Source organism: Dendropsophus ebraccatus, chromosome 14 (assembly GCF_027789765.1).
Source record: "Dendropsophus ebraccatus isolate aDenEbr1 chromosome 14, aDenEbr1.pat, whole genome shotgun sequence".
Classification (NCBI taxonomy): Eukaryota; Metazoa; Chordata; class Amphibia; order Anura; family Hylidae; genus Dendropsophus; species Dendropsophus ebraccatus.
In genome coordinates this window covers 76,923,120-76,941,932 of record NC_091467.1, presented here as the reverse complement: position 1 = coordinate 76,941,932, position 18,813 = coordinate 76,923,120, and the positions used below count along the sequence as shown (strand labels likewise).

The 18,813-nt window shown below is 50.0% G+C and overlaps 1 protein-coding gene across 2 annotated transcripts; it reads left to right on the top strand.

The window, feature by feature from the left end:
* The first annotated feature begins 17 nt into the window (after positions 1–17).
* On the top strand, positions 18–17,581 carry TTI1 (TELO2 interacting protein 1). Of its 2 annotated transcripts, XM_069953609.1 has the most exons (8): positions 18–102; positions 664–2,885; positions 3,009–3,374; positions 4,896–5,029; positions 10,039–10,179; positions 14,229–14,433; positions 14,889–14,976; positions 16,239–17,581. In XM_069953609.1, the coding sequence occupies exons 2-8, from the start codon at positions 698–700 to the stop codon at positions 16,414–16,416; spliced, it is 3,300 nt and encodes a 1,099-aa protein (XP_069809710.1). In that variant the 5' UTR covers positions 18–102; positions 664–697; the 3' UTR covers positions 16,417–17,581. The 2 variants fall into 2 exon arrangements, with proteins under 2 accessions (XP_069809710.1, XP_069809711.1); XM_069953610.1 differs by lacking the exons at positions 10,039–10,179; positions 14,229–14,433; positions 14,889–14,976; positions 16,239–17,581 and adding an exon at positions 9,958–10,033.
* The last annotated feature ends 1,232 nt before the right edge of the window (positions 17,582–18,813 follow it).

The following is an 18,813-nucleotide window of genomic DNA, read 5'->3' as shown; positions in this document are numbered from 1 at the left end:
ACGCGTTTCCTTGACTACTGCGCTCCGAGGAAGCCGGGCGCAGAGTTTATGACGTCACTTCCGGCATGTGAAACCGCCCTATCTACAGCACTATGGGTTGAGGTGAGTAGTGTGCAGCATGTTGTTGTGTGAGAGCATGGAGCTGGGCATGTGTGTCACTCAGTACTAGATTAGGCATTGGCAGCGCTAGGGTTAACACCATAGTGGAAGTACAGGGCCCACAATCAGTGTGTTGCAATGATTGTAGATATATGTCATCCTGTGTGGCTGTCAGGGGGCTGTCATGCGGCTGTCACACTCCCATAGACAGTGACTGCTGCCCGTTATGACGTATCGTTAAAATTATTAGTTACTCAGTCATTCCTTTAAAAATAAGTTTGCACTGTTGCTTAGCAACCTAAGAGGCGCTGAGTGGGTGACGCACCTGACCACACGCTCTTGTAAAGATCTGAAGTTGTCACTGGATCAATGTCCCCGGCTGTCTGTGACTCTTCAGCTGAGGCTCGGGCTGGTCAGGCATGCTGGGAGTTGTAGTTCTGCTCCGGCTGGAGGACCGTGGCTTTGATGGACGCCAGAACTGCCGGCGTGTCTGAGTGGTAAAACCTTTCAGTATACTTTTATTATGTGAGTTGCATCTATATAATTGTACATTTCACCCAACAGGCTTCTTCCTTGGATACCAGTCGTGAAGGAAGCCATGGCGGCCGAGACCCCTCCACCCAGCAGCGCTTTTGAAGGACTGCGGCCGTTCTGCGTTCGGCTGACAATGGAGCAGACCGCGCAAAATGTGAAAAACCTGAGAGCGCAGATTTCCTCGACAGACGCCTCCGCTCTTCAGGATCTTGTGGACTATGTTCTTTTCCCTCTGCGTTTCTCCCTGAAGACCCCCGGCCCAAAGAAACCCGGACTGGTGCAGGCAGTGGTGGAGTGTATTAGCCACGTTCTGTCCATCGCTCGATTAAAGAGTCCGGTCACCCTACAGGAGATGTTCAGCGAGTTATGTCGATGTCTTCCTCCGGACCCTCAGCAGCAGGTGCCGGAAGAGCTGAAACTTGCAGTGGTGGTGGCACTACAGGCTCTTCTCCGATCCTCCGGTGCGGAGGTGCTACACGTGCTATATAAGCCCTCCATGCTTCCGGAGATGGGCTTCACCATTACTCTGCTGCTGAGGCTCGCAGAACATGAGAAGTCACGGGAGATCCGCCTGGAAGCTTTGAACTGTTTGGAGAGATTGCTGATGCTGGAGCTGAAGCAGGACACCTCTCTGGGCGATCTGTTTGCTTCCTTCCTTCCTGGGGTGTGTACGGTATTAACAAGGATAATCTGTGGGGACCCAAAGCAAGGCTACCGGATAACAGCAGGAGCGGTCAAGCTGTGGGCCGGGGCAGTCAGCTCGGTAATGTCTGATGAAAGCCTGGAACAAGTGCCCGACAAGAAGCCCTCATACCCAGGACTGCCCGTACGCGTGGCAGAGCTTATGGTGCACAGATGCAGCACTTGGGTGAAAAAGTCTTCCAGCCATTTACAGATACATCTAGAAAAGATCACAGAACGTTGCACGGCCGACCCTCACTGGAGAGTGCGACTGGCTCTGGTGGGCTTGGCTCATCTCTTGCATGCCCGTTGCTGGAATTCCTTAGTAGAGGCAATGGGCAATCTCTTGCGGATACTGGTTAGTCATATGAGTGATGATAGACCTGAGGTTAAGTCAAGGACTCGTGAGATTCTACTGGAGGTTTCCAAGGAAGGACCAGCATCCAGGACCCTGGGAGAGGTGCTGTCAGAGAGCCTCCATTCTCTAGCTGTAACTCTTCCCAGACTGCTGAGGTCTCAGGATGACCAAGGCAAGCTTCACACGTTATCACTTCTTGTAGGATATCTGCAGCTTCTTGGCCCCAGGCTTACACTAACATTGCACTCCCCCGCTCACCTTCAGCGTCTATCTACTGCCCTCATACAGACGCTAGAGCTAGACTTATACTCTGTTAAGATAGTGGAAGAAAGACTTCCTTCCTCGCTTGTGGCCCTCAAGCAGCGAGACATAGCCCATACTGGGGTCCAACAGAAGTCATTCCGCTTCTTCAGGGACCCACAGATCCTTTCCTATATTCAGAGTGCCTGTAGGCTCTTGGGTCATTATGGAGATTTCTATTTATTAACAGATCACTTTTTGGGTCTGTATCGAGCACAAATTCTGCCAGCGGTGATCATCCTGAACCAGTTAGTATTAGGGGCAGCAGGGATTGATATTGAAGCACTCAATGGAGGTAACCAGACCCTGGATGCCAGTGAACTCATGGAAGCTATACGGCCATTGTTGGAAGAATACACCGACCCTACCAACTGGCATCTTCTTACTTGCCAGGACAGTGATGAAGTAGTAGATGGGTTGGCATTGCTTCGCGTTAGGGGTCCACAAAAACCAGCCATTAGTGACATGACTGCTAATGCTTGGAGGATTTGTCTGCAGTTAGAGGGCATTGCCTGCTTTGCCCAGGCCCTTGGCTCCCAATTCCGCCCACTTCTTATATCCACCCTATACCCGCTACTTGAGAAAGTTGGAGATCCTTCGTTGATGGTCAGCGGGGCAGCTGTAATGGTGTTGGGCAGTGTCAGCCAGGCATGTGGATACAAGGATGTCAACCAGTTGATTGAACTCAATGCAGATTATTTAGCAAGTGAAGTCTCTGTTGGTCTCCGAAGGCTTCGGCGCCACCACGGGGGTGCTGCTCATGTATTACATGCCATGTTGGAGAATTGTGGGCCTGGTCTCTTGCCGCTGTTGTATGAACTTGTCCAGGATCTGCTTCCAGCATTGGACCAGTCGCAGAATGAAGGAGCCAAGATCCTCTTCCCTGTGCTCAATTCTCTCGTCACAAGATTAGGTAAATACCACGTCCAATGGTCATAGAAACATGGTGGGCGGTGGCCTGGACAGTAAGGTTGTCCATTCAGGGGGCTACGCCAGCATTTGCCTTTACTGGTCCTACTTCTCCTCTGCTTTACAGGTAAATGGTTTCCTTTACCAGACGTTACTGCCCAACCAGCAAACAATGCATCCACTCAGCAACAGCTGGTTGATGGGAGCCTAGCCCAGGGGACGATACAGGAGGATGGGAGCCTAGCCCAAGAAATGATACAGGAGAATGAGAGCCTAGCCCAAGAGATGATACAGAAGGATGGGAGCCTAGCCCCAGAGATGATACAGAAGGATGGGAGCCTAGCCCGGGAGATGACACAGAAGAATGGGAGCCTAGCCCGAGAGATGATACAGAAGGATGGGGACCTAGCCCAGGAGATAATACAGTTTCTTCAGAGACATATAGAACAACTACGTATAGCGAAAGGAGACATTGAAGAAGACGAGGCTGCAGGTGACCGTGCTTTACATTTATGATGATGACAATGCTGTTATTTGTTTAGCGCCGGCTGATTCCGCAACAATTTACAGTTTGTCAGTTTTAGTTCCTGTCCCCATTAGGACTCACAATCTAAATTCACCGATCTGTATATTTTGGGGGTGGGAGGAAACCAGTGTACCCAGAGGAAACCCAAGCAAACACGGAAAGAACATACAAACTCTTTGCAGATGTTGTCCTTGGTGGGATGTAAACCCAGGACCCCGGTGCTGCATGGCTACACTGCTAACCACTGAGCCACCGTGCTGCCCCATAATACACGATACAGATGAGCAGATGAACACGTATGATAGAGAGCAGATATGAGCAAACCTCGTCCAAACCCGATCATGCATTTGATTGGCAGCAGCTTAAAGGGGTAGTGCGGCTCCTTCCCCCTGTTCCCCCCCACCCTGGAAGTGTGGTGCAGTATACTTACTCAATTGCTGTCGACCCCAGCTGCCATCTTGGGTCGACGACGTCCTCTTTGGGAGGCCGGCCGGAGCGATCCAGCTGTCCCTCATGCCGGCCCCCTCTGCTGCTTTATCACCTGCTCAGCCGCGATTGGCTTAGCACAGTTATGCTCAGCTAATCACGGCCGAGGAGCTGATGATAATGCGGCAGAGGGGGGGGGGGGCGGAATGAGGGACAGCTGGAGCGGTTCGGCTGGCCTCCTGAAGATGACTTCGTCGACCGAAGATTGCGGCCAGGGTCGGTAAGTATAATGTTCCACACTTCCGGGGTGGGGGGAACACGGGGAAGGGGGCCATTCACTTAAATAACACACATTACAAAGTTGTATAACTTTGTAATGTGTGTTATTTAGTGAAAAAATGTTAAACGCTGCACTACCCCTTTAAGAATTGGATGCTGCCCCAGTCCTGGTGGATACAGCCTGTGGCCTATGGCTGTATCCATGTTTTCCAGGACCGCCTAGGGCGGCATCCAACTTCCTCAGCCACCGGTGATCAAATGTCAAATTCTTGGGTTCGTCTGTTGTTATTGCTCGAGGTTCGCTCATCTCTAGCAATGATTCCTAACCTGTGGTTCATTATAAAAAAAAAAACCTCTTATCATGTTCCCATGAGTCCACAGTGGGTGGGGGTGGGGGGATGACTGATATAGAAGCGGTAAATACCCAGTTAGCTAGAAGGGGTCCTGGCATTCATAACTCGCTGTCTTTTAAACAACTCTCCTCCATGCCATAGCCAATGTGATCTATATTTGTGAATCTCTAATCTCTCAGCCACTAGTTGTCTCAGTTCTGTGCAGTCTGTCGCCCACTGTCTGTTCATAAGGGAAATCTGTCTCTAGTAAGGAGACACCAGGACGAAACACAGGGAGTAGGGGCGGAGCTTATTACTGCTATGTGAAGGTGGAAACCGCAACTAAGCCGCCAAATGTGAATAAAGGGCCATGTCCACATCAGTCATTCTTATAAAAAGCTTTTTTTTTTTTTTATTCAGATGTGATTAATTTTTACCTTTACTGGTTTAGATGTTTTGCCGCCTCCAGAAGACGATAGTGATGACGAGAAGCCACCATTGCCCATCCACGTTCAGATCGCCAAAGAGGTTGCGGAAAGGTGTACGCACTTCCTGCTGCACGGTGACACAATGCTTCGCATTCAGGTACAGCAGGAGAAACGGGAACTGGGACCATTACATGACTGGGGGGAGGGACCATTACATGACTGGGGGGAGGGACCATTACATGACTGGGGGGAGGGACCATTACATGACTGGGGGGAGGGACCATTACATGACTGGGGGGAGGGACCATTACATGACTGGGGGGAGGGACCATTACATGACTGGGGGGAGGGACCATTACATGACTGGGGGGAGGGACCATTACATGACTGGGGGGAGGGACCATTACATGACTGGGGGGAGGGACCATTACATGACTGGTGTAGGGACCATTACATGACTGCGGGGAGGGCCCATTACATGACTGGTGTAGGGACCATTACATGACTGGGGGGAGGGACCATTACATGACTGGTGTAGGGACCATTACATGACTGGGGGGAGGGCCCATTACATGACTGGTGTAGGGACCATTACATGACTAGGGGGAGGGCCCATTACATGACTGGGGGGAGGGCCCATTACATGACTGGTGTAGGGACCATTACATGACTGGTGTAGGGCCCATTACATGACTGGTGTAGGGACCATTACATGACTGGGGGGAGGGCCCATTACATGACTGGTGTAGGGACCATTACATGACAGGGGGGAGGGACCATTACATGACTAGGAGGAGGGCCCATTACATGACTGGGGGAGGGCCCATTACATGACTGGGGGGAGGGACCATTAAATGACTGGGGGGAGGGACCATTAAATGACTGGGGGGAGGGACCATTACATGACTAGGAGGAGGGACCATTACATGACTGGTGAAGGGACCATTACATGACTGGTGTAGGGCCCATTACATGACTGGGGGGAGGGCCCATTACATGACTGGGGGGAGGGCCCATTACATGACTGGGGGGAGGGACCATTACATGACTGGGGGGAGGGACCATTACATGACTGGGGGGAGGGACCATTACATGACTGGGGGTAGGGACCATTACATGACTGGTGGAGGGACCATTACATGACTGGGGGGAGGGACCATTACATGACTGGGGGGAGGGACCATTACATGACTGGGGGGAGGGACCATTACATGACTGGGGGTAGGGACCATTACATGACTGGGGGGAGGGCCCATTACATGACTGGGGGTAGGGACCATTACATGACTGGGGGTAGGGACCATTACATGACTGGGGGGAGGGCCCATTACATGACTGGGGGTAGGGACCATTACATGACTGGGGGTAGGGACCATTACATGACTGGTGGAGGGACCATTACATGACTGGGGGGAGGGACCATTACATGACTGGGGGGAGGGACCATTACATGACTGGGAGGAGGGACCATTACATGACTGGTGGAGGGACCATTACATGACTGGGGGGAGGGCCCATTACATGACTGGGGGTAGGGACCATTACATGACTGGGGGTAGGGACCATTACATGACTGGGGGGAGGGACCATTACATGACTAGGAGGAGGGACCATTACATGACTGGTGGAGGGACCATTACATGACTGGGGGGAGGGCCCATTACATGACTGGGGGTAGGGACCATTACATGACTGGGGGTAGGGACCATTACATGACTGGGGGGAGGGCCCATTACATGACTGGGGGTAGGGACCATTACATGACTGGGGGGAGGGACCATTACATGACTGGGGGGAGGGACCATTACATGACTGGGGGGAGGGACCATTACATGACTGGGGGGAGGGACCATTACATGACTGGGGGGAGGGACCATTACATGACTGGGGTAGAATGGGAAACTGTAGAACTATAAACAGCTTATTTATAAGAAGATGCAATATAATGGCCAGTACGGTGCCTCGTTGTATGAGGATGGCGGCGGGTCACATGGTGTGTGCAGAGTGACCTAATACCATTAGTCATGATACATTTATAAAGTCTCCTACACTGAAGGGGTACTGCTGCAGGGAAAAAATCTCCAGTCTTCCAGTACTTAAAGGGAAACTCCAGGTAGAGGTTAAAAAAAATGAAACTTCTGCAGAAGCATAAAGCATTACTTACCCATCTATTCCATTTTCGAAACTACCAAAAATCTATTTGTTTTGGGGGTTAGTTTTGTTCTGTTTTGTGTTTCTGGACTTCCTGGTTTATCAGTTGTACACAGGACTACAGGTTCCAGAATGCATTGCTTTCCCTCAGCTGTTCATCACAGTCCTCCACCCTGCCCATTCCCCGCCCAAAGCTGTTGCAAAACATTTAGACTGTGTTCACACATTGCAGTTTCATTGTGTCACTGAATTATTTGCAGTAATTTATGATTTCATTGGGTCCCACCCGCACAGCACACTGTATTCTCTACCTGTAACACCACACAGCACACTGTATTCTCTATCTGTAACACCACACAGCACTGTATTCTCTACCTGTAACACCACACAGCACGCTGTATTCTCTACCTGTAACACCACACAGCACGCTGTATTCTCTACCTGTAACACCACACAGCACGCTGTATTCTCTACCTGTAACACCACACAGCACACTGTTTTCTCTACCTGTAACACCACACAGCACACTGTATTCTCTACCTGTAACACCACACAGCACACTGTATTCTCTACCTGTAACACCACACAGCACGCTGTATTCTCTACCTGTAACACCACACAGCACTGTATTCTCTACCTGTAACACCACGCAGCACACTGTATTCTCTACCTGTAACACCACACAGCACGCTGTATTCTCTACCTGTAACACCACACAGCACACTGTATTCTCTACCTGTAACGCTGATATTGGAATAAAGTAAATAACTTTTTGAATTTTTTTTTTTATTTCCACGCACATATTATTATCAAGCATCTGTTATCTTTGAAGTTGAGCCCCACAATAAGGCTCTGATCCTCTCTGACGTTTAGTATCATTTACTTGTGTTACTGCATCATTTTTGTAAATATGCTGCAGTACTGTAATGACACTCCAACATGTGTGAACACAGCCCTAATTTCCCTGCACACTTCTGCACAATTAGAGAAATCAGTGCAACACCTGCTTCTGGCAGGTCAGAGATGGTGAATCACTCAGGGGATTGGGGGATCCAGCCCCGCCTCCTGTGACATCACCCCCCGCCCTCTGTCTGCATCATCAGCCTGTACTCAGCAAACACACACAGTGTGAGACAGAGGCATGGAAGATTTGTCTCCTAAGGGGGGAGAGCAGAAAGAGCAGGAGACAATGTGGATTTGCACAGGGGTCATTTTTTTTCACTTCCTGGACTTTTCTTTTCCGGAGTTCCCCTTTAACAGCTGCTGTATGTCCTGCAGGAAGTGGTGTATTCTCTCCAGTCTGACACACTGCTCTCTGCTGCCACCTCTGTCCATGTCAGGAACTGTCTAGAGCAGGAGAGGTTTTCTATGGGGATTTGCTGCTGCTCTGGGCAGTTCCTGACATGGACGTGGGCCCTATAGACGTGGCTCCCGTATAAACTGCAGGGTGCGTGTCCTATAGATGTGGCTCCCGTATAAGCTGCAGGGTGCGGGTCCTATAGACGTGGCTCCCGTATAAGCTGCAGGGTGCGGGTCCTATAGATGTGGCTTCCGTATAAGCTGCAGGGTGCGGGCCCTATAGACGTGGCTCCCGTATAAGCTGCAGGGTGCGGGCCCTATAGACGTGGCTCCCGTATAAGCTGCAGGGTGCGGGCCCTATAGACGTGGCTCCCGTATAAGCTGCAGGGTGCGGCCCTATAGATCTGGCTCTTGTATAAGCTGCAGGGTGCGGGCCCTATAGATGTGGCTCCCGTATAAGCTGCAGGGTGCGGGCCCTATAGACGTGGCTCCCGTATAAGCTGCAGGGTGCGGGCCCTATATACGTGGCTCCCGAATAAGCTGCAGGGTGTGGGCCCTATAGACGTGGCTCCCGTATAAGCTGCAGGGTGCGGTCCCCGTATAAGCTGCAGGGTGTGGGCCCTATAGATGTGGCTCCCGTATAAGCTGCAGGGTGCGGTCCCCGTATAAGCTGCAGGGTGTGGGCGCTATAGACGTGGCTCCCGTATAAGCTGCAGGGTGTGGGCCCTATAGACGTGGCTCCCGTATAAGCTGCAGGGTGCGGGCCCTATAGACGTGGCTCCCGTATAAGCTGCAGGGTGCGGGCCCTATAGACGCGGCTCCCGTATAAGCTGCAGGGTGCGGTCCCCGTATAAGCTGCAGGGTGTGGGCGCTATAGACGTGGCTCCCGTATAAGCTGCAGGGTGTGGGCCCTATAGACGTGGCTCCCGTATAAGCTGCAGGGTGCGGGCCCTATAGACGTGGCTCCCGTATAAGTTGCAGGGTGCGGGCCCTATAGCTGTGGCTCTTGTATAAGCTGCAGGGTGCGGGCCCTATAGACGTGGCTCCCGTATAAGCTGCAGGGTGTGGGCCCTATAGCTGTGGCTCTTGTATAAGCTGCAGGGTGTGGGCCCTATAGCTGTGGCTCTTGTATAAGCTGCAGGGTGCGGGCCCTATAGACGTGGCTCCCGTATAAGCTGCAGGGTGTGGGCCCTATAGACGTGGCTCCCGTATAAGCTGCAGGGTGTGGGCCCTATAGACGTGGCTCTTGTATAAGCTGCAGGGTGCGGGCCCTATAGACGTGGCTCCCATATAAGCTGCAGGGTGCGGGCCCTATAGATGTGGCTCCCGTATAAGCTGCAGGGTGCGGTCCCCGTATAAGCTGCAGGGTTGCGGCCCTATAGACGTGGCTCCCGTATAAGCTGCAGGGTGTGGGCCCTATAGATGTGGCTCCCGTATAAGCTGCAGGGTGTGGGCCCTATAGACGTGGCTCCCATATAAGCTGCAGGGTGCGGGCCCTATAGACGTGGCTCCCGTATAAGCTGCAGGGTGCGGGCCCTATAGACGTGGCTCCCATATAAGCTGCAGGGTGCGGGCCCTATAGATGTGGCTCTTGTATAAGTTATTATGGACACATTATAATAGAGATTTCCTTAGTTTCACTTGGAAGAAGAAGCTGATACATGTGGACCATGTCAGATGCCATGATGATGATGATGATGTGGTCTTCCTCGGCAGGCGGTGGACACGTTGCGTCTCTCCCTGATTCCTCTTCATTCTCACAGTGACGTTCTCCTGCCGCTCACTCATAAGATCTGGCCGTGTCTTGTGAAGAGACTGTTACGGGACGAGCCGCTGGTCCTACTGCGAGCCTTCCAGGTACCTCCCCTCACCTCCGCTTCTTATCTCCCCTATAGTATACGTAGCTCCATCTGCTCCCTCATCTCCCCTATAGTATATGTAGCTCCATCTGCTCCATCATCTCCCCTATAGTATATGTAGCTCCATCTGCTCCATCATCTCCCCTATAGTATATGTAGCTCCATCATCTCCCCTATAGTATATGTAGCTCCCTCATCTCCCCTATAGTATATGTAGCTCCATCCTCTCCCCTATAGTATATGTAGCTCCATTATCTCCCCTATAGTATATGTAGCTCCATCATCTCCCCTATAGTATATGTAGCTCCATCCTCTCTCCTATAGTATATGTAGCTCCATCTGCTCCCTCATCTCTCCCCTATAGTATATGTAGCTCCATCATCTCCCCTATAGTATATGTAGCTCCATCATCTCTCCCCTATAGTATATGTAGCTCCATCTGCTCCATCATCTCCCCTATAGTATATGTAGCTCCATCTGCTCCCTCATCTCTCCCCTATAGTATATGTAGCTCCATCATCTCCCCTATAGTATATGTAGCTCCATCTGCTCCATCATCTCCCCTATAGTATATGTAGCTCCATCTGCTCCCTCATCTCTCCCCTATAGTATATGTAGCTCCATCATCTCCCCTATAGTATATGTAGCTCCATCATCTCTCCTATAGTATATGTAGCTCCATCTGCTCCATCATCTCCCCTATGGTATATATAGTTCCATCTGCTCCCTCATCTCCCCTATAGTATATGTAGCTCCATCATCTCCCCTATAGTATATGTAGCTCCATCATCTACCCTATAGTATATGTAGCTCCATCCTCTCCCCTATAGTATATGTAGCTCCATCATCTCCCCTATAGTATATGTAGCTCCATCATCTCCCCTATAGTATATGTAGCTCCATTATCTCCCCTATAGTATATGTAGCTCCATCATCTCCCCTATAGTATATGTAGCTCCATCCTCTCCCCTATAGTATATGTAGCTCCATTATCTCCCCTATAGTATATGTAGCTCCATTATCTCCCCTATAGTATATGTAGCTCCATCCTCTCTCCTATAGTATATGTAGCTCCATCATCTCCCCTATAGTATATGTAGCTCCATCTTCTCCCTCATCTCCCCTATAGTATATGTAGCTCCATCATCTCCCCTATAGTATATGTAGCTCCATCTTCTCCCTCATCTCTCTCCTATAGTATATGTAGCTCCATCATCTCCCCTATAGTATATGTAGCTCCATCCTCTCTCCTATAGTATATGTAGCTCCATCATCTCCCCTATAGTATATGTAGCTCCATCTTCTCCCTCATCTCCCCTATAGTATATGTAGCTCCATCATCTCTCCTATAGTATATGTAGCTCCATCTGCTCCATCATCTCTCCTATAGTATATGTAGCTCCATCATCTCCCCTATAGTATATGTAGCTCCATTATCTCCCCTATAGTATATGTAGCTCCATCATCTCCCCTATAGTATATGTAGCTCCATCCTCTCTCCTATAGTATATGTAGCTCCATCATCTCCCCTATAGTATATGTAGCTCCATCTTCTCCCTCATCTCTCTCCTATAGTATATGTAGCTCCATCATCTCTCCTATAGTATATGTAGCTCCATCTGCTCCATCATCTCTCCTATAGTATATGTAGCTCCATCTGCTCCCTCATCTCCCCTATAGTATATGTAGCTCCATCTGCTCCATCATCTCTCCTATAGTATATGAAGCTCCATCTGCTCCATCATCTCCCCTATAGTATATGTAGCTCCATCTGCTCCATCATCTCCCCTATAGTATATGTAGCTCCATCTGCTCCATCATCTCCCCTATAGTATATGTAGCTCCATCTGCTCCATCATCTCTCCTATAGTATATGAAGCTCCATCTGCTCCATCATCTCCCCTATAGTATATGTAGCTCCATCTGCTCCATCATCTCCCCTATAGTATATGTAGCTCCATCTGCTCCATCATCTCCCCTATAGTATATGTAGCTCCATCTGCTCCATCATCTCCCCTATAGTATATGTAGCTCCATCTGCTCCATCATCTCCCCTATAGTATATGTAGCTCCATCTTCTCCCTCATCTCCCCTATAGTATATGTAGCTCCATCCTCTCTCCTATAGTATATGTAGCTCCATCTGCTCCCTCATCTCTCCCCTATAGTATATGTAGCTCCATCATCTCCCCTATAGTATATGTAGCTCCATCATCTCTCCCCTATAGTATATGTAGCTCCATCTGCTCCATCATCTCCCCTATAGTATATGTAGCTCCATCTGCTCCCTCATCTCTCCCCTATAGTATATGTAGCTCCATCATCTCCCCTATAGTATATGTAGCTCCATCTGCTCCATCATCTCCCCTATAGTATATGTAGCTCCATCTGCTCCCTCATCTCTCCCCTATAGTATATGTAGCTCCATCATCTCCCCTATAGTATATGTAGCTCCATCATCTCTCCTATAGTATATGTAGCTCCATCTGCTCCATCATCTCCCCTATGGTATATATAGTTCCATCTGCTCCCTCATCTCCCCTATAGTATATGTAGCTCCATCATCTCCCCTATAGTATATGTAGCTCCATCATCTACCCTATAGTATATGTAGCTCCATCCTCTCCCCTATAGTATATGTAGCTCCATCATCTCCCCTATAGTATATGTAGCTCCATCATCTCCCCTATAGTATATGTAGCTCCATTATCTCCCCTATAGTATATGTAGCTCCATCATCTCCCCTATAGTATATGTAGCTCCATCCTCTCCCCTATAGTATATGTAGCTCCATTATCTCCCCTATAGTATATGTAGCTCCATTATCTCCCCTATAGTATATGTAGCTCCATCCTCTCTCCTATAGTATATGTAGCTCCATCATCTCCCCTATAGTATATGTAGCTCCATCTTCTCCCTCATCTCCCCTATAGTATATGTAGCTCCATCATCTCCCCTATAGTATATGTAGCTCCATCTTCTCCCTCATCTCTCTCCTATAGTATATGTAGCTCCATCATCTCCCCTATAGTATATGTAGCTCCATCCTCTCTCCTATAGTATATGTAGCTCCATCATCTCCCCTATAGTATATGTAGCTCCATCTTCTCCCTCATCTCCCCTATAGTATATGTAGCTCCATCATCTCTCCTATAGTATATGTAGCTCCATCTGCTCCATCATCTCTCCTATAGTATATGTAGCTCCATCATCTCCCCTATAGTATATGTAGCTCCATTATCTCCCCTATAGTATATGTAGCTCCATCATCTCCCCTATAGTATATGTAGCTCCATCCTCTCTCCTATAGTATATGTAGCTCCATCATCTCCCCTATAGTATATGTAGCTCCATCTTCTCCCTCATCTCTCTCCTATAGTATATGTAGCTCCATCATCTCTCCTATAGTATATGTAGCTCCATCTGCTCCATCATCTCTCCTATAGTATATGTAGCTCCATCTGCTCCCTCATCTCCCCTATAGTATATGTAGCTCCATCTGCTCCATCATCTCTCCTATAGTATATGAAGCTCCATCTGCTCCATCATCTCCCCTATAGTATATGTAGCTCCATCTGCTCCATCATCTCCCCTATAGTATATGTAGCTCCATCTGCTCCATCATCTCCCCTATAGTATATGTAGCTCCATCTGCTCCATCATCTCTCCTATAGTATATGAAGCTCCATCTGCTCCATCATCTCCCCTATAGTATATGTAGCTCCATCTGCTCCATCATCTCCCCTATAGTATATGTAGCTCCATCTGCTCCATCATCTCCCCTATAGTATATGTAGCTCCATCTGCTCCATCATCTCCCCTATAGTATATGTAGCTCCATCTGCTCCATCATCTCCCCTATAGTATATGTAGCTCCATCTTCTCCCTCATCTCCCCTATAGTATATGTAGCTCCATCATCTCTCCTATAGTATATGTAGCTCCATCTGCTCCATCATCTCTCCTATAGTATATGTAGCTCCATCTGGTCTCGCTCTCGTACGTTCTATTATTGGCCTTGTCCTGTCTCTGTGTCTCGTCCCCTATAGATGCTCGTGTCTCTGGCCGCGTTGTGTAAAGATTTCATCCGCCAGCGAGTGTGTAAGGAGGCTCTCCCGGCCTTCCTGACCTCTCTCCGCTCTCAGGCCCTGGTCAGCCGCCGGGCCGGGCCTATATACAGTCACACGCTGGCCTTCAAGCTGCAGAAAGCCATATTGGACGGTCTGGGGGCGCTCTGCCTGGATTTAGCGCTGGGTGAGTCACATTTTACATTATATTACCTGTATTATAGCACATTATATTACCTGTATTGTAGCACATTATATTACCTGTATTATAGCACATTATATTACCTGTATTATAGCACATTATATTACCTGTATTATAGCACATTATATTACCTGTATTATAGCACATTATATTACCTGTATTGTAGTGATCGCCCAGTGTTACCAGGGGGGGTGGAGGGAGTAGTGATTGGCCAGTATCACCCGGGGGGGGGCTTAGTAGTGATCGGCCAGTATCGCCCTGGGGGGGGAGTAGTGATTGGCCAACGTCACCTCCAGGAGCCCCAGCACCATCAGATGTATTGTTATTTTTGGGGTCACCCTGATATCCTTGGGGTCCCCTCACCTGGACACAGCGGCTACAGAGACGTCCTGTATTGTACAGCAGAGTTTATGGCCGTCTTGTCTCCTTGTGTCTTGCAGGTGATGGTGATTTGTTGGTGGTGATTGATGTCTGTGTTCTCTATCTCAGTGTGAGACAACCCAGACCGCTCCAGGAGGCGGCTGCCAGGTAAGAGACCAAGACCGGACGATTATCAGCCATACCCAGGGGGTAATAGTGATCGGCCAGTGTCACCCCGGGGGGGGGGGGGTAATGGTGATCGGCCAGTGTCACCCCGGGGGGGGGGGGTAATGGTGATCGGCCAGTGCATCAGGCAGTAGTTCTCTATCCTTCCCTATAAATATGGATCCCGGTGGACACGTGGCACCTCACGCCTCACCGCAGACACGTGGCACCTCACCGCAGACACGTCATGTTGCATCTCACGCCTCACCGCAGACGCATGACACCTCACGCCTTACCGCAGACACGTGGCGCTCACGCCTCCACAGCAGAGACGTGGCGCCTCACAACACGTGGCACAGCAGTCTCACGACTCACTGTAGACACGTTGCGCCTCACTGCAGACACGTGACGCCTCACCGCAGACACATGACACCTCACGCCTTACCGCAGACACGTGGCGCTCACGCCTCCACAGCAGACACGTGGCGCCTCACGCCTCACAACACGTGGCACAGCAGTCTCACGACTCACAGTAGACACGTTGCGCCTTACTGCAGACACGTGGCACCTCATGCCTCACAGCAGACATGTGGCGCCTCACAGCAGACACGTGGCACCTCACCGCAGACACGTCATGTCGCACCTCACGTCTCACAGCAGTCACGTCACACCTCACGCCTCAACACAGAAACGTGGCACCTCATGCTTCGCCGCAGACACGTGGCACCTCACTGTAGACACGTGGCACCTCACACATCACTGCAGACACGTGGCACCTCACACCTCACTGCAGGCACGTGGCACCTCACACCTCACTGCAGACACGTGGCACCTCACTGCAGACACGTGGCACCTCACACCTCACTGCAGACACGTGGCACCTCACACCTCACTGCAGACACGTGGCACCTCACGCCTCACTGCAGACACGTGGCACCTCATGCCTCACTGTAGACACGTGGCACCTCACGCCTCACTGCAGACACGTGGCACCTCACCGCAGACACGTCATGTCGCACCTCACGTCTCACCGCAGTCACGTCACACCTCACGTCTCAACACAGAAACGTGGCACCTCATGCTTCGCCGCAGACATGTGGCGCCTCACAGCAGACAAGTGGCACCTCACACCTCACTGCAGACACGTGGCACCTCACTGCAGACACGTGGCACCTCATGCCTCACTGTAGACACGTGGCGCCTCACTGCAGACACGTGGCCTCCTCATCATAACTGTCATCTTGTCTCCTGATTTTTCCCTGCAGAACATTACTTAGTCTCTCCCAGCTGGATCCAGACATCGTGTGGTGTCATCTATGTGAATGGCAGAGCCCCCCGGATGCCCCCCACCCCTCTCTTATCCCGCTTCCTTGGAGGGTCAGACCCCGTGATGAATACACACAGAACGTCTGCAACCTCCTGCAAAAGTTGCAGGGACAGTGACCATCAAAACTGCAGGGATTGTTGCCGACCATCGAGCTGCAGGGGCCCGTGACCATCGAGCTGCAATCAAGTGACCATCTGACTCCAGCGCCCAGGTGGGATGTGCAGGAATACAGACCGGACAGGCTGGATCTGTCACCGCTTCTCTCCATTCACGAGCAGCTGTTCTGGGACTCATTGATCAATGGGAATCTAAGGTTATCTTCATTACTGCTGCAGAAATGCATTGTGTGAACATAGTCATGAAAAAACGGGGGAGAGAAACTTACATTGGGTAAACCTAGACTAGACAGGCTGAGAAGTCACCACATATTTAAAAGGGTGTTTAGAGTTAAATTAACTTCCCCCTATCTACAGGATAAGTGTTCAATCATTGAGGGAGATCCAGAATGGGGCCTTATGTCGCCCATGCCGCCTCTCCATTCATTGTCTATGGAGCCAAGCGGTAATCTCAGGAGTTCCATAGACAATGAATGAGAGACGTGCCGCAATGTTCAAACCGCAGAGGGTGCCCATTCAAGCCTATGTAGATCTGAAGTAGGTACATGAATTTAGTGGCCAAAAAATGACTGGTGTCCTCACATTCATCCATCCTTTGAGGCTGGTGACATCACTGCTTGTGATGGGGCATGTCCAAGATTAGAGAAACAACGCCACCCCTGTCCTCAGGTTGTGTGTGGTATTACAGTTCAGTTCAATCACTTCACTAGAAATGCACTGTAATACCCACACCCAACCAGAGGACAGGAGAGGTGCTGTTTCTGGAAGAAAGCAGCCATGTTTTTCTAAATCTGGCTAATCACTGGCCTAAGTACAGAATTTGTCCACGTCCGTCACCCTGGCCCTATGTTCTACCACGTTCAGCACTGTTTGCTGTGTGTTCAGACTCTCGCTTCACAGAAACCCCGAGCGACATTTGGTCTTGTATTTCTAACTTTATCAGGAATCCTGGATGTCGCGGTCACACCGCCGCCGCCGTCTCCCCTTATCTGTGTTCGTAGTGAATTGATGATTTATATTCTCATGCAGCGATGGAACGTTGCCGCGGACTAGAGGAGATACCTCTTATTGTCTCCAGAATTTTCAGTGTTCCAGATCATTGTCGTTCTATTCGGGAATTGTCTATTTTTATATTATAAAAAATAATAATAATAAATTGTGTTGTTTGGCGTCATCTCGGCGTCCTGCGCTTCTAATTTATGAACAGAAAGATGCGACCAGAGCTGATGGGATAACAATCACCTTTATTTACATTCAGAGAGGCGTCATGGCGGGCGCCGTAGTGCCGAACCGCTGCCCCCTCCCATACTGATACAACTAAACAAAAAGGTATCGATAGAGAGATGTCACATATCATGACGGGCGCCGTAGTGCCGAACCGCTGCCCCCTCCCATACTGAAACACCTAAACGCTTAGTGCATTATGGTGCCGAACCGCTGCCCTCTCCCATACTGAAACACCGCTCACTGCATCGATAGAGAGACGTCACATATCATGGCGGACACTATGGTGCCGAATCGCTGCTCCCTCCTATACTGATACACCTAAACAAAAAGGCATCAATATAGATACGTCACATATCATGGCGGACACTATGGTGCCAAACCGCTGCCCCCTCCCATACCAATACACCTAAATGGTTACTGTATCGAGAGAGAGACGTCACATATCATGGCTGGCAGCATGGTGCCAAACCGCTGCCCCCTCCCATACTGATACACCTAACCGCTTACTGCACTATGGTGCCAAACCGCTGCCCTCTCCCATACTGATATGGTTACTGTATCAATAGAGGGGCATCGTCCCATGTGTGTCACCCCAATTCCAGGTGCATGGAAGCAGCACGTACAGCACCCACATTGTAAATCCACTCCATGGTGCCGGGTCCAGCAGCATAGAAAGGCCTCCACCAACAACTCTACATTCCCTCTAAGCCCAGGAGAACCGTATTGCTTTGTGACCTCCAAAACATCACCGGAAGCCTTTCCCACCCCGACCCATCGCCAACTGCTTGTTCACATAGACCAGGGGGTCAAACTCCGGCCCTCCAGCTGTTGCAAAACTACAATTCCCATCATGCCTGGACAGCCAAATCTTTAGCTCTCCAGGCATGATGGGAATTGTAGTTTTGTGACAGCTGGAGGGTCGGAGTTTAACACCTGTGACGTTGACCTTTCCGAATAAACCGGTGATAGATCTGGGATTACATAACTATAGAAGATTACTGGACCGATTCTCTACCGACCTCACGAGAGCTGCAAACCCTCCGCTGCCGGCATGGCTGGAAGCGACGCAGCATGACACAAGGTTATATGCAATCCCTATGAAGCTGATCAACAGAAGGCCTTCACAGATGATTCTAGATAGAATATGGAGAGAACCCCATGTATATAACC